General features: G+C 44.7%; 2 protein-coding genes across 2 annotated transcripts; one reads left to right on the plus strand and one right to left on the minus strand.

Moving 5' to 3' along the window:
• Positions 1-6,947: 6,947 nt before the first annotated feature.
• On the plus strand, positions 6,948-10,018 carry LOC119185555 (uncharacterized). The gene is made up of 3 exons (XM_075889069.1): positions 6,948-7,765; positions 7,824-8,031; positions 8,651-10,018. Exons 1-3 carry the CDS (start codon positions 7,295-7,297, stop codon positions 9,037-9,039), a joined length of 1,068 nt encoding a protein of 355 aa, XP_075745184.1. The 5' UTR covers positions 6,948-7,294; the 3' UTR covers positions 9,040-10,018.
• Positions 9,516-11,602, minus strand: LOC142803630 (uncharacterized). The gene is made up of 4 exons (XM_075889070.1): positions 11,096-11,602; positions 10,743-11,008; positions 10,035-10,196; positions 9,516-9,709 (listed from the first exon to the last, which is right to left on the minus strand). Exons 1-4 carry the CDS (start codon positions 11,371-11,373, stop codon positions 9,516-9,518), a joined length of 900 nt encoding a protein of 299 aa, XP_075745185.1. The 5' UTR covers positions 11,374-11,602.
• Between the last annotated feature and the right edge of the window lie 1,562 nt (positions 11,603-13,164).

The raw sequence follows: 13,164 nt of genomic DNA on the forward strand, positions 1-13,164 counted from the left end.
GAAAAGCGTCGTCAGCCACCCCCGACTTCTCGCCGTCTTGTGGTGGCTGGCTGGTAGACATCGTCGCTAATGGCCCCGTCGCTCCACTTCGGCTCGAAAGACGAGATTGTGGGCTGCTCGACATGCGTTTCAATTGCTCGTTTTCGCGCTTATTCCTTTTTCTTTCGCTGTTTTCTTAATGAACCATGTGCGGGGAAACGAGCCGTGTCACGGTGGCTCGTTTGCGAGACACTATGGCGAAGGATTGCTCGCGGAGGCGACAGTTTCGTCTGTTCTTTGGCCTCTTTCAGCGTCTTAAGAGCTTCGCTCCTAAGAGGCTGGGTGTCATATTGAGTGGTAAATAAACGCTATGTCACTGAAAAAAACAAAACAGAAAAAAACGATATTGTTTACCTTCACGCGTCTCGCTTACACCCAATAACAATTATACTCACTGGTGTATGAGAAGTAGCTCTCCAATGATTTAGGCCCCGCCGCGGTGGTCTAGTGGCTAAGGTACTTGGCTGCTGACCCGCAGGTCGCGGGATCGAATTCCGGCTGCGGCGGCTGCATTTCCGATCGAGGCGGAAATGTTGTAGGCCCATGTGCTCAGATTTGAGTGCACGTTAAAGAACCACAGGTGGCCGAAATTTCCGGAGTCCTCCAGCGTCTCTCATAAGCATATGGTGGTTTTGGGACGTTAAACCCCACACATCAATCAATCAATCAATCAATCAATCAATCAATCAATCAATCAATCAATCAATCAATCAATCAATCAATCAATCAATCAATCAATCAATCAATCAATCAATCAATCAATCAATCAATCAAATGATTTAGAATTACACATCGAACTGTGGGTAATCGGGGAGAACGAGATCGCACGAAAGGCGATGAGATTAACTATGTTCCATAAGCTATCCCACGTGTAGAAAAGAAACGGGGTAAGGAAGGAAGGGCGGGGCAAAAGAAAAAAAAAGAAAACTCATGTTTACCATAGTCGTGCAAAACTTAACAGCTAAGGTGGTAGATGTTAGTGGGTTTTGCGTGACGTTATTGACCGATTCAAGGTCTTTCCTTTGCGTAGCCAGTCACAGACTATGCAGGAATCTCCAAACTCTGATGCCGCAAAAGCACGGAGAAACCTGTCTGTGCACCCCGCCGTGATGGTCTAGTGGCTAAGGTACTCGGCTGCTGACCCACAGGTCGCCGGCTCGAATTCCGGCTGCGGTGGCTGCATTTTCGATGGAGGCGGAAATGTTGTAGACCCGTGTGCTCAGATTTGGGTGCACGTTAAAGAACCCCAAATGGTCGAAATTTCCGGAGCCCTCCAGTACGGCGTCTCTCATAATCATATGGTGGGTTTGGGACGTTAAACCCCACATATCTATGAATCAAACCTGGCTGTGGCACTCCCGACAGAAGCGCGGACATTTCCTCGCTCGTATTCCCGGTTCGAGCCACGGCGGGCATGGCCCGTTGGCTGCGCGGGCAGTTTCCATCGGGGAACATGGCCTAGTGGTGCTGCTCTTTAGCGTAAGCACGGCAAGGTGAGGTTAAATTTCCATAGTGCGCTGCTATGGCTTGGTTATTGATAGGTGAAGGTGTGAATACTTTTTTTTCTTTTTGTTTGTAGACGATGGATGTATTGCCTCGAGCTTAAAGGAGTACTGACACGAAAGTTTCCCGTTTTTTTGTATGTGTAGATTGTATGTTTTGTTATGTTTGTATGATTTGTATGTGTATGGCTTTTGTATGTGTATGTAAAGCCAGGCCCTCGAGATTCAAAAAGTCGCACCACTAAACGGGAGTGCACTCTCAAAAAAAAATTACAATATGTTTTTAAAATGTAGTTTTGGTTCGCTGTGTACCCTGACGTCACAACGTGGTATTGTTATGGGGGTTTATTGAGAATTCTATGATAGCGACGATTGCGAAGCGTGGTCAGAGCGCGAACTGGCGGTTTATTCCAGCCGATGGTGATGGGCCTCTGATCTTACCGAGTTTTTTTTTTCTCACAGTCTCACAGTATGAGCTTCACCTGACGCACTGACGCACCCTATCGTGACGTTCCCACTGGTGCCCCCCAATGTGGCTCCATTGGGGACGCACAAGCCACAATTTCCTATGTTTTTCTACCTGACGTTGTCACAGCTAGGCAGACTGCTATGTGAAGTCACCACAATTAGCACTGTAGCCAGACGTCAAGGTGGTGTTGATTTAGCTAAGTGCGCCTTGGGTAAATTGACTGTAATATCAGAATAAATATATTATAATTTGCTGAGATTTGCGCTTGCTCAGCGCCATCTATAAATACGTTATACTTAGCCGGTCGGGTAAGTTTACCTTCCAAAAATGGTGTCAGAACCCCTTCAAGAGCTTTGCTCTTGAGGGGCTGGATGCCACAAGGAGATGTAGGCAGGAAAGAGAAGACAATGCGCAATGCAGGTACTGCCTAGACACAATATTTCTGCAAAAGAGCTGTGTTTTGTACTGAAAAATGAGCAATAAGGATACAGCGCCCGTGCTGTATTTTTACCAGCATTTGGACGTTGTTTAATGGGCAGCATGAAGCAATGGTACACTTCAATGAAGTATCCACGAAACTAATAGGGTTATTTTGTCTATTCAGACAAATACCGTTCTCTCTCTCTCCTTTGTTGCACAAAGCACCCTAGAGTTGCAAGTTTGTGCAATCTTTTCAGCTGCTTCGCTAAAGGTTTGCTTTCCATGAAAGTAGATGGCGCAATATCTTTGATGGCTCTGTGCGCAATCAATGATTTAATACCCTAGACGACCAAGTATAGGTGTTGTAACTGCAATACTTTGATCGAGGCCTTTGCGCAGCATTTAAATAGCAAATGCGTTTTCGGCTACAAAGCGCGAAATAAGGAAAAAAAAAAAGAAAGGAGACATGATCTTCAGCGTTTGAAGCATCAGAATCGTGCTTGGGGCGCGCAGCAGCACAATCGTTTGGCAAGTTTCTTATCCCATTCAAAGCCGAAACTTCGGGGGGATCCTACGCGAGGCACGAAGGGTTTTAGAAAAGGCGCGTCCTTTGTCGGGTCTTGCGGCGCATTTATCGCTAAAGTTTGCAGCCACATTTCGCAACTAAAGGCCTGAAAAGCTATTTCACTGCGAACTTGCCTTAGCAGTACATCCATCCTAAGCCACCATTTTTTTTTATACTGAATGCTCTCTTGCCCATCGAAGAGTATCCATGGGTGTCCAATGAAAGATGTTGGAATTCAAATTGTTGCGCCAACGTTTTCTTCCTTCGAAACCATTTTTTTTCGCGCGCCGACAATGATCGAGCTGACAACTCTGGCTGAAGCTGTTCAGAGCACAGCGTTCACCACCATTATGATCATTTGTTATTCAGTACGCCTACACAAATGCACAAGGCACATGGAGTACAGAGAGAAAGGGAAGGCTGCCAGCTGCCATTGAGAGGGGCAGAGGGACCACTTGCTTTTTTGGCAGGATCGAAGAGATAGGGGAAATGAATAAGGAGAATAGAAAGGAGAGAAAATATAGGAAAGTAAGGAAAAAAAGGAATTACGACGTTCCCATGCCGTGAAAACTATGTGAAAGTGTAAATGCAGGTGAGCGAGTGTATGTGCTTAGCTGGCGAAATCACGTGCATCGTCGTCGTCATCCTGATCATTTCAGTATATATTTATTCCATCCTTTGTCTGGTCACATGATCTGTGTGACGAATGCTGCAAACTCTACTAGCGCTACTACTACTGCTAATATTACTACTGCTACTACTACTATCAGTCACTACAGCTACAGCTACAGGGTGATTCGTTTAAAACGGGCCATACTTCAAAGGGCTGTAAATTTGATACTAACTGTATGAATTTAATGTGATTTCCATCAAAATATTAGCTCTGTATTTAATACGCAACACAGGAAACAATAATAAAAAATTACGAGAACCACGAAATTTTAAGAAGTTCTATAGAAGGAGGTCCCCCGAGGTCACCAGATCTAATGTTGCCTAGATTTCTTCTCGTGGAGTCTTCTGCAGGGTCGGATCTCTCGGGCCAATCCTCGGGAACTGGAAAAACTCAAGGTAAATATATTTTTAGGGAAATTACAAACATCGCTGCCGACATATTGTGAAGTGTTTCAGCCAACATGGAGCGGTGAGTTCGGTTATGGCTACGCTAGTAACTTGGTCATTATCAGCACCTGGAGGCGTGGCCCGCCACTACGCCTTTTTAGTTACTTAGCAAGTCAATACAATTTGTTGACGGACTTTACAGAACGCGATAATGGGCAATTATAACCTTTAAAAAGTTTGCAAACATTTGACAGTCACCTGTCGTATGCCGCATGGCCAAAATAATTTTTGAACTAACAACGTTTCATATGGGGGCAAGCCATCTCTCCTTGTATTGTGTTTCACGGTTTTCGGTATCATTTTTTGACGTCGAACATAATCGAAAAAAAAAAAGCCTGGGCATAAAACTTTCACCTTTCCTCAAGGTTTAGCCGCATCAAAATCGAATGCTTTGTAACAACACGAGCAACCAATGAAAAATAGGTCATTTCTAAGTGAATCGCCCTCTACTATACCGCTACTACTGCTTGCGACGACAGCGGTGGCTGTGGCAGAGCGCGCACTGTGGTCTATGCAGTAAAAATGAATGAATGAATGCATAAATACATTCATACATAAATACATAAATACATAAGTGCCTAAATACATCAATAAATAAATACATGACGAAAAGCGGACGGATATTAAATAAACATACAACGACTCAGACATGGCGGAAAGCCGTGCTTTCTCTCACACAATCAAAACAGATGCCCCGCTTTCTCGGTCGAAGGAGGCAGCCAGCTGTGTGAGGCGGTAGGCGACTGCGCGGAAGAGGCATTTGTCAAGACTTCCGCGCACATCTTCTTCACTCTGCGGCGTCTTTGCGTTTCTCTCGTTAATCTTCACTTTGTGCTTCTGGCGCAGATATATTACCATTGCTGTGGTCTATCGGCGAGAGCATCGTAAACAGAAGAAAATAAGGGAGACCTATGGGATCTTTACCCTCGTATTCTAGAACCTCCCTTCACTCTACGCTTCGCCTTTACACGAAAAAAGCTGATTGGAGCGCCATCTCTAGGCACGGCAAGTCACTGCATATCAGCGATAGTCTGCTGCAATTTTTCAGTAGTGCAGCTCGATTATTAACCGGGTGGTAGCGCAGTGCTCAACTTTGTCAAGTAAAGGGTGAAAGTCGAGTCGAGGAGCGTTTGTGAAAACGGGGGTTAGGGTGCTTTCAAGCTGTCCTTTGGGTGTTCTTCCTTCGATGAGTGAGTGGCCCATGTCTGTATCTGTTATTGCGTTAACCAAAGGTAGAGAGAGGGGGGCGGGGGGTAAAAGCTTTTCAGAATTGTTTATTTTTTCAATTTTGCAGTGTTATATGGACACGCATACTTACAAACGCAAGATAGTTCAACTTTTTTCTGCCCCTTCACTCCCCCCCCCCCCCCAATAATTCTGGCTAATTCACCGACACCTTTACTCTCGGCTCTCGCGACGTCTTTTTGAGTGCCGTGCAGTTGAAAAAGCCAATTGGAGCGCCATCTCTAGGCACGGCAAGTCACTTCATATCAGCGATAGTCCGCTGCAATGCTTGAGTAGTGTAGCTCGATTTTTAGCCGAGTGGTAGCGCAGTGCTCAACTTTGTCAAGTGAAGGGTGAAAGTCGAGTCGAGGAGTTTTACTGAATCGCCTCTGAATCTCGTTTGGTCCTAGTTCCCGTTAAAAGCGCCCCTCTGACAGTAACCCAGTTTGGTCGTCTCTACCGAGTTAATTACACGATCCGCCGCGGTGGTACAGTCGTTGCGGCTCTTGGTTCCTCACCCGAAACTTGTGGATTCGACCACAACTGCGGTGGTCGCGTTTAGACGGAGGTGTAACTCTTGAGGCCCGTGTGTACTGAATGATGTAGAGTGCACGTTAAAGAGCACCAGAAGGTGAAAATTTCTGGAGATTGCCACTGCGGCATACCTCATAATCGCACCCTGATTTAGGTGCGTAGGTCAAGTGTGCTAATAATAATAATAATAATAATAATAATAATAATAATAATAATAATAATAATAATAATAATAATAATAATAATAATAATAATAATAATAATAATAATAATAATAATAATAATAATAATAATAATAATCTTTACTGTCTTCTTGAGCTGTAAAAAACAAATAACGGGCTTGTCAAAGCCAGACGGTGGCTTGGAGGACTTGGCCTGGCACATCGGCAGACGAGAGATGGCATACATATTGAAAAGCTTTTCATCTAAACAATAAGAGAAAGAACACATGTAACTCATTTAGGCTACATTTACACGCAATAACAATCAATCAAATTAGCGGAAGCAATACTACCTAAACAGCAGAAATATGAAGATAAGTATTGAAAAAATTTGAAACAGATTTTACCCATAATGCGATAACTGATGCAGCGTTAAAGAGACCTTAGGCTCTTTCGTAGACTGCGTTTAGTCGTGGCCGAAAAAACACTGTCCGGGATGTCATTAAAAGCAGTAGAGACATAGACCCTTCTGGTAGCTTTGCCATATCGTGTTTTGACGAATGGTACAAAAAAGCGGGAAGTTTTAATAATCATAATAATAATGCAAAAGGCCTATGGTTGTTCCTGGACACTTAAATTATTATTATTATTATTATTATTATTATTATTATTATTATTATTATACCGCTCAGATTTTCACTTATTTTTTGAGCTTGCTCATAACCATGATTATTTACATGTATTCCCTGTGAGCCCACCGGATGTCCCGTCCAATAAAAAAATACATAGTATCGTATCCCTAACCGTGAACGAGTAGATACTAGAGGTTTTTAGTTTGACGTTTTTGTGGTCCGCTCCGCTCCGGGAGCACCCGCGAAGTCGCAGCGGAGCGGCGGCTGAATTTTCTCTTTTAGTTATCCGTTGCCGACAGCGAAGCGTGCCTTTCGCAGTTGCAGCGCCCTCTGGTCGTTTTCATCGTCGCTAAACAAAATAAAAAACATTTTTTCACGTATACAAAGCAAAACAATAACGTATAAATGATCTTTTGATGAAGTATTTAAAATCCACTTTCAATGTATTAACCGTCTATTTTTTTTGACAAAGAAGCAAGCTCTGACTTGATAGTAGCCACTCAAAAGCCAACATGGTTCCGTTCCAGATCCATTGCAAGCATTCACTGTGTGTTGTTTGCGCTTTTGACGCGTGTGTGGTGGCGGCGTTTTCATTTTTCACCGTTGAAACTGTGTTTGCATAACCATTGATGCCTCCGACGAGTGTGCTAGAGGACCCATTTTTGATGGGTCTTTTAAAGTGGTCCGAAATCGAGGACTTGTTGTGCCTTGAAGTCTTCCAATACACTCGGCGAGACCCGCTGTCACGACATGGCCTCTTGAACATCGAGAGCATGGACAGAGGACAATTTCGCACGTATTTTAGGTTTGAAAGAGATGATGTGCGAAGCCTGTGCCGTGCACTACAAGTGCCTGAAAATGTGACAACGCCGCAGGGCGTGCACGTTTCCGGAGTTGAGGCACTCTGCCTTACGCTACGGCGTTTGGCTTATCCCAATAGGCTGCGAGAACTGGAGCCGCTGTTTGGGCGGCATTATTCAGTGATTTCTTCAGCCACTAATGCAGTGCTCGCGCACATTGACAGCACGTTTGGACATCTGCTGCGAGATGTGAATAACCACACCTGGCTGGACATCGCTAAACTCCGACTCTTTTCCGAGGTATGAAGTTTGTTAATTTGTTTTGTTACTTCTAATCTAAAATAACATTTTATCGCAGGCTGTGCATTCCAAAGGGGCGCCGTTGCACAACTGTTGGGGCTTCATCGACGGGACAGCGCGAGCCATTTGCCGTCCATCGAAGGACCAGAAGCGGTTCTTTTCAGGGCATAAGCGCTTTCACGCCCTTAAATATCAGTCCATCATGTGTCCTAATGGAATCATTTGCCAACTGAACGGTCCGTACGTCGGCAGCCGGCATGACGCAGGCAAGTTATTTTTCTTATACTGAGCCCCGTCCTATGTGTCCAACTTCGAAAAAAAAAAAAAGCATCATCGCGCCTATCTGAGGGAGTGCTCTGTGCTACTTCAGCAAACAAGCTATCACTTCGTACTAATGTTGTGAAGTACACTCAGTCTGGGACAACTAATTGTGGTTACAGTAGAAAGAAGCATATTATTCAAATTTAATGGTGTTGCAAAGAGAACCTGAAAAAATTGTGAACTGTTTATTTTGAGAATAAGGTGCAAGCTAAAATGATAAATGCATGCCCCAGTTACCATTATAATGCTGTGGCCAAGTTTTCTTTGTTACTCTGCAACAAGTCTTCAGTCATAACTCGTCACAGGTAATGCCATGCAGGTTCTATTTATAAATGCATTATAAATGTGTTTTACTGCATAGCACTGTGAAGAAACCTTCCTACTTGGATAGGCATCAAAGCTTTTTCTTTTTTTTTTATTTGGAAAGAGTGAATCTAAAAAGTGCACACTACAGAGTCCACTTAACATTTGTGTAAATTTATGGGGAAGTGGCAAGAATTTTATGAAGCATTCAGTGTCGCATATCATGTGGCAATATGTTTTCATGTCCTCCTGTATTTCCAGGTATCCTTCGAAAGAGCAACACCTATTGCAAGCTAGAGAAGCTTGCCAAAGGCCACAGCTTTTGTTTGTATGGTGACCCTGCCTATCCACTGCGACCTCTGCTGCTGAAACCTTATGGCGGGAACGTGACTGTGCAGCAGCGGGCATTAAACAAGAGAATGAGTTCCGTTAGACAAGCAGTCGAATGGGGTTTCGGAAAGATTGCAGGCTTGTTTGCTTTTCTGGATTTTCGTAAAAATCAGAGACTCAAACGGCAGAACGTGTCACGCATGTACAAAGTTGGCACAATACTTGCTAATTGCCACACTTGTATGTATAGCTCACAGGTATCTCAATACTTTCAAGTTGAACCTCCTCAGCTGGAAGAATATTTGAGACCAAAGAACTGAGCGGATTCTTTCGACACAGTTTTTTTTATTTGTGTAGGCTAATAATTTTTTTTCTAATTGATCAATCTTGTTGCTTATTTCCTGGAGAATTTCAGTAGAATTCTGGCGCTGCGCCTCCATTTTCGAGCGCTCTTCCTCCAATAATAGTTTTCTTTCTGCTATTGTCGTACGACGTTCCTCGAGGTCCAGCCGTCGGTGTTCTAGCTCCATTTCCTTCTGCCGGAGAAGGAACTCATTCTCTTCCCTTTTCAGAAGCAGCTGCAGTCCAAGGGCCTGGAGGCCTCTGATTCCTATAAAATGAAGTAGAACACAAATGACGTACTTCTAAAGTGTTACAGCTCATAACTAATTTACTCTGGGATCAGCGCCATCTTATCACATTCGGGTATGATGAATGCCAAGCCTTGAATTAGCATTGAAAAAACAAGCAAACGAATCACATGTAGCGCATGAATGTTATTTCAATGCAATGAGAGCTATGCATCATCTGGTGCAACTTGAAAAATCATGCAAGTCTGATTTGCAATACCTGTCGGAACAGCAGACTGTCTGCAACGCCGCCGTTCCCGCGCACGAAGGGGCCCTTGAGCATCATGAGCAGCGTTGCCCCCTTGAGCCTCCTGGTCAGCGTCGCTGTCCTCTATTGTATCTGTTTCCAAGGTATCCTGTGCTACAAGGGCATGAATGATCATCAGAAGTTAGGCACTGAGCATATTAGCTAAGGCATTGTGTATATCACTTTTTAATTTATGTTTTGTAGTATTTTGCACAATGATTACACGGTGCAACTTGCCTTGCAGCATCGTGCATAAACACTTTCATGTGCGAATTTCTGCTAGTAGTAGTATTAAAGAATATACATTTGCATAGTAGTAAGGGTGCACTTGCTTCTCATGTGTTTTTTGCCTACGAACATTTGTTTAATGTGCCTTGTTGTACACGCTGTGAATAAGTAAATAAAGATATATTTTACGTCTAATGTACTTTGCACATACCTGGTGCAGCAGCCGGCACGCCTGGTGCAGCAGCCGGCACCTCTCCAGCTGGGCTGGTTGTGGTTCTGTCGCCTGCTGTCCCGTCACCTCTATCTCTGTATGGTGGCTGACTGAGCTCATCCTCATAGATAGCCAACAGCATATTTGTTGCTGTTGCCTCATCTGCACATAGAAAACGAGGCACATGAATGAGAATGTCATTAGTAATACTATAGGACCCCTGAAGAAATAATTCACACAGAATAAAAACTACCTTTCTTCCCTATATCTGTCAAAATAGATATTTGTTTTCCCAGTTAATGAGCTTAATTCACAAATATGTTCACTGCAGTTATGAGAAACATTCAGCAAGCTGAAACAAAGCATTAGATTATTTTTAAATTCAGTCATTTCTCACTGAGTGCCGATTAAGTACATCACACATCCACAACGTGGGAATGTAGTATATTGACTGCCTGAGGATCAATGCCATATAATGAACAGGCACAGTGGCCAGCATATTACTGAATAATGTAATATTTATAGTGCAAACTGTCCAGCTAGGTAACCTGTCTGACTACTGTGTCACAACAATTCATTCTGTGAACACTGCCATTGAAATATATGCCGTCACTCCCGATACAGATATCGCCAAGATGAACACTTCACAGTTTTCATAGTACAAGTTTAGGGGTGGGTTGCTGTTACCCTCCACTCCAGATTACTTGCCATTTTTCTGTCCGTCGTCTGAGGCCCGGACAGCGGGTAAAGATGCCATTGCAGCATCCCTAATTAGCAGAGCCTGGGCTCTGCGCGCCTTGGACGATGCTAGTTGTTGAGTGGGCTGTCGTGGCCCCACGCCGTTTTTTTTCGACAGTCCCATGCCGTTTGCCTTCCGCGGCACGGTTCTCGGGGCATAATTGACCTCCCTCATGAGGTCCGATACGTCCTGAAGCAGCTGTTCCCGCTCTCCATATTGTTCTTCGGTGCCGGACCTACGGAGCAATCAAGTACGTTACGATGCGACTGCTTCATCTACAGCACTTGAACAGCGTTTACTAATAAAGTAAGGAAGCACTCACTTCCTCAGGTTCACTGTGTCCTGCTGTCGAAAATATCCGATGAGGAGGTCCACTCGCTCTCTTATGCCGCGAATGGTCAGCTCGCGATTTATCGCCCTCGTGACATTTCGAAGCACGTCCTCCCACGCGGCGGGATTGCTGAATGGGTCAGTACACACCACTTCTTTCAAGAGGCATAAATCTTCGTCGATGCGAAAGCGTTTTCGCTGCTTGCGCTGGGCAGGTGACAGCCAAGCTGCAGCACTCGCGGAAAACGTGCCATCTCCGGAGGCAGCCATCTTGAAATGAGCAAAGTTGTTGCACGCACGAGAGAGGGCGCGCACGTTGTCCCCCTTCCGCTTGCAAAAACGGCAGCGACGCACCGCGCTCCGCTTAGGCTGCTCGTAAGCGGAACGTATTCCCCGCTCCGGTAACCCGCTTAAGGCCTTAGCGGAGGGCGCATGCGCACTCGCGTTCCCGCTCCGCTTAGCTGCTAAGCGGAGCGTAAAAACGTCAAACTAAAAACCTCTACTGTGCCCGTGGAGGTGCGCGTTAGCGAGTGTGCTTGCGTGTTACGGGTTGTATATCCGAGTCTGCACACAAGTGTTATCTCTTATGTGTTTCTATGCGCATGCGTCCTCTCACTTTCACTCACGTTTACTCCTTTCCCAGTGGTGGCTGGCAACCCGAAGTAGTCGTGAATAGCTTATACCCCCCCCCCCCCCTTCCCTCACCCACTCATTTATCCCTTTTCTGCATCAACTCCTTCGTTCTCTCTCTCACGGGACCTTGACAACCGCCCACTCGTACATTGGTCCATTCCCTCCTACGTAAGCGTGACGTCGACAGAGTGTGTAATAACTGCGCGAAAACGGAGACCGGCACCCTAAACGTTGTGTTTACACGCGGCGAACTCTCAGTTGTGCCCAAGAAGCAATCCCGTTATCGGGCGGTGTTTGGCGGGCGTTCGACTTGCGGGGCCGCACTCTGCTGGCCAGATTTATCGTCTCTCGGGGGGCAGCGACAAACTTTCCGCGTCGTCAGACACTGAAAGGATACTTCTCCTTTATTTTTATTTTTTATTTTGTCTGGGCGGGATGCAATGAATGGCGAGAGGGTGGGGGGGATTATATCTGGTGCGTGACATATGATGACAGTCCCCGTAATTCTTTTCTCGCTCGTTGAGGAAAGTTTAGTGAATTATCAGGGAAGAAGCATGATAGAAAAGCAGAAATAAATTACCAAATGCAGGACCATTATATATATATATATATATATATATATATATATATATATATATATATATATATATATATATATATATATATATATATATATAATGTCCTTTTGGTGTATTTTTTAAAAGTTCTTTCATGATAACAACCAAGTGCAAAGGGGTGGCCGTCGCGAAGCCACGACAATGACTCCTTCACTTTTTGTAATTTAAACAAAAAATAAATAAAAAAGAATACTGAGAGAAAAGGAAAAACAATCTATGGTTGGAACACAATTTTTCAAATGTGTCGCTTGCGTCCTGGGGTGTTTTGTAATATAACGAAGCACAGGCAAGCTTGGTGTATGTTACCAAGAAAACAAAAACAATCAAGAAAGATGTTGTGACAGAGCAGACCATACAGCCCCGGACGCGCCCGGCGGCTTAGGAAGGGAATGGATGGATCTTATACGGCGACAATGACCTTGCTGCCAAGGCAGTGCTTGCTGAATAGTTACGGTCATAACCACTATGTAGATGGGAGGGGCGGGCGTTCGTAGTGGTAGAGCCTGGAGACATTTTCTCCCCGCTGGTGACAGAGTATATACTGGGTGTGCGCTTTGCTGATCTAAAGGAACTAAAAAGAACGGTTTCAGCGCCATCCGTTCGTCACTGACATGACGGCTTCTGTATACGGCACCGTTCCATATTACAACCGCTAACCATGCGCTATAACTTCGGTGACTTTTCAGAGGGCTGCGTTTACCTAGAGGTTTGGTACTGTCAGTTCTCATATAGGGTATGCGTATGGACTGACCGCGAAATCGACGCGTTTTATGAAGGTGTGTCCACATCTAAGCTGGCGGAGAACGGGCAT

Source organism: Rhipicephalus microplus, chromosome 3 (assembly GCF_043290135.1).
Source record: "Rhipicephalus microplus isolate Deutch F79 chromosome 3, USDA_Rmic, whole genome shotgun sequence".
In the NCBI taxonomy this organism is placed as follows: domain Eukaryota; kingdom Metazoa; phylum Arthropoda; class Arachnida; order Ixodida; family Ixodidae; genus Rhipicephalus; species Rhipicephalus microplus.

Bases quoted from the DNA above. Each gene is read 5' to 3' on its own strand.
- LOC119185555 (XM_075889069.1), top strand. From the start codon at position 7,295: ATGCCTCCGACGAGTGTGCTAGAGGACCCATTTTTGATGGGTCTTTTA. The intron at 7,766-7,823 runs GTATGAAGTTTG...ATTTTATCGCAG, and splicing joins AACTCCGACTCTTTTCCGAG to GCTGTGCATTCCAAAGGGGC. The intron at 8,032-8,650 runs GCAAGTTATTTT...CTGTATTTCCAG, and splicing joins CGGCAGCCGGCATGACGCAG to GTATCCTTCGAAAGAGCAAC.
- LOC142803630 (XM_075889070.1), bottom strand. From the start codon at position 11,373: ATGGCTGCCTCCGGAGATGGCACGTTTTCCGCGAGTGCTGCAGCTTGG. The intron at 10,197-10,742 runs GCAAGTAATCTG...TTCTATGTGCAG, and splicing joins AGACGACGGACAGAAAAATG to ATGAGGCAACAGCAACAAAT. The intron at 9,710-10,034 runs GTATGTGCAAAG...ATGCCCTTGTAG, and splicing joins CGTGCCGGCTGCTGCACCAG to CACAGGATACCTTGGAAACA.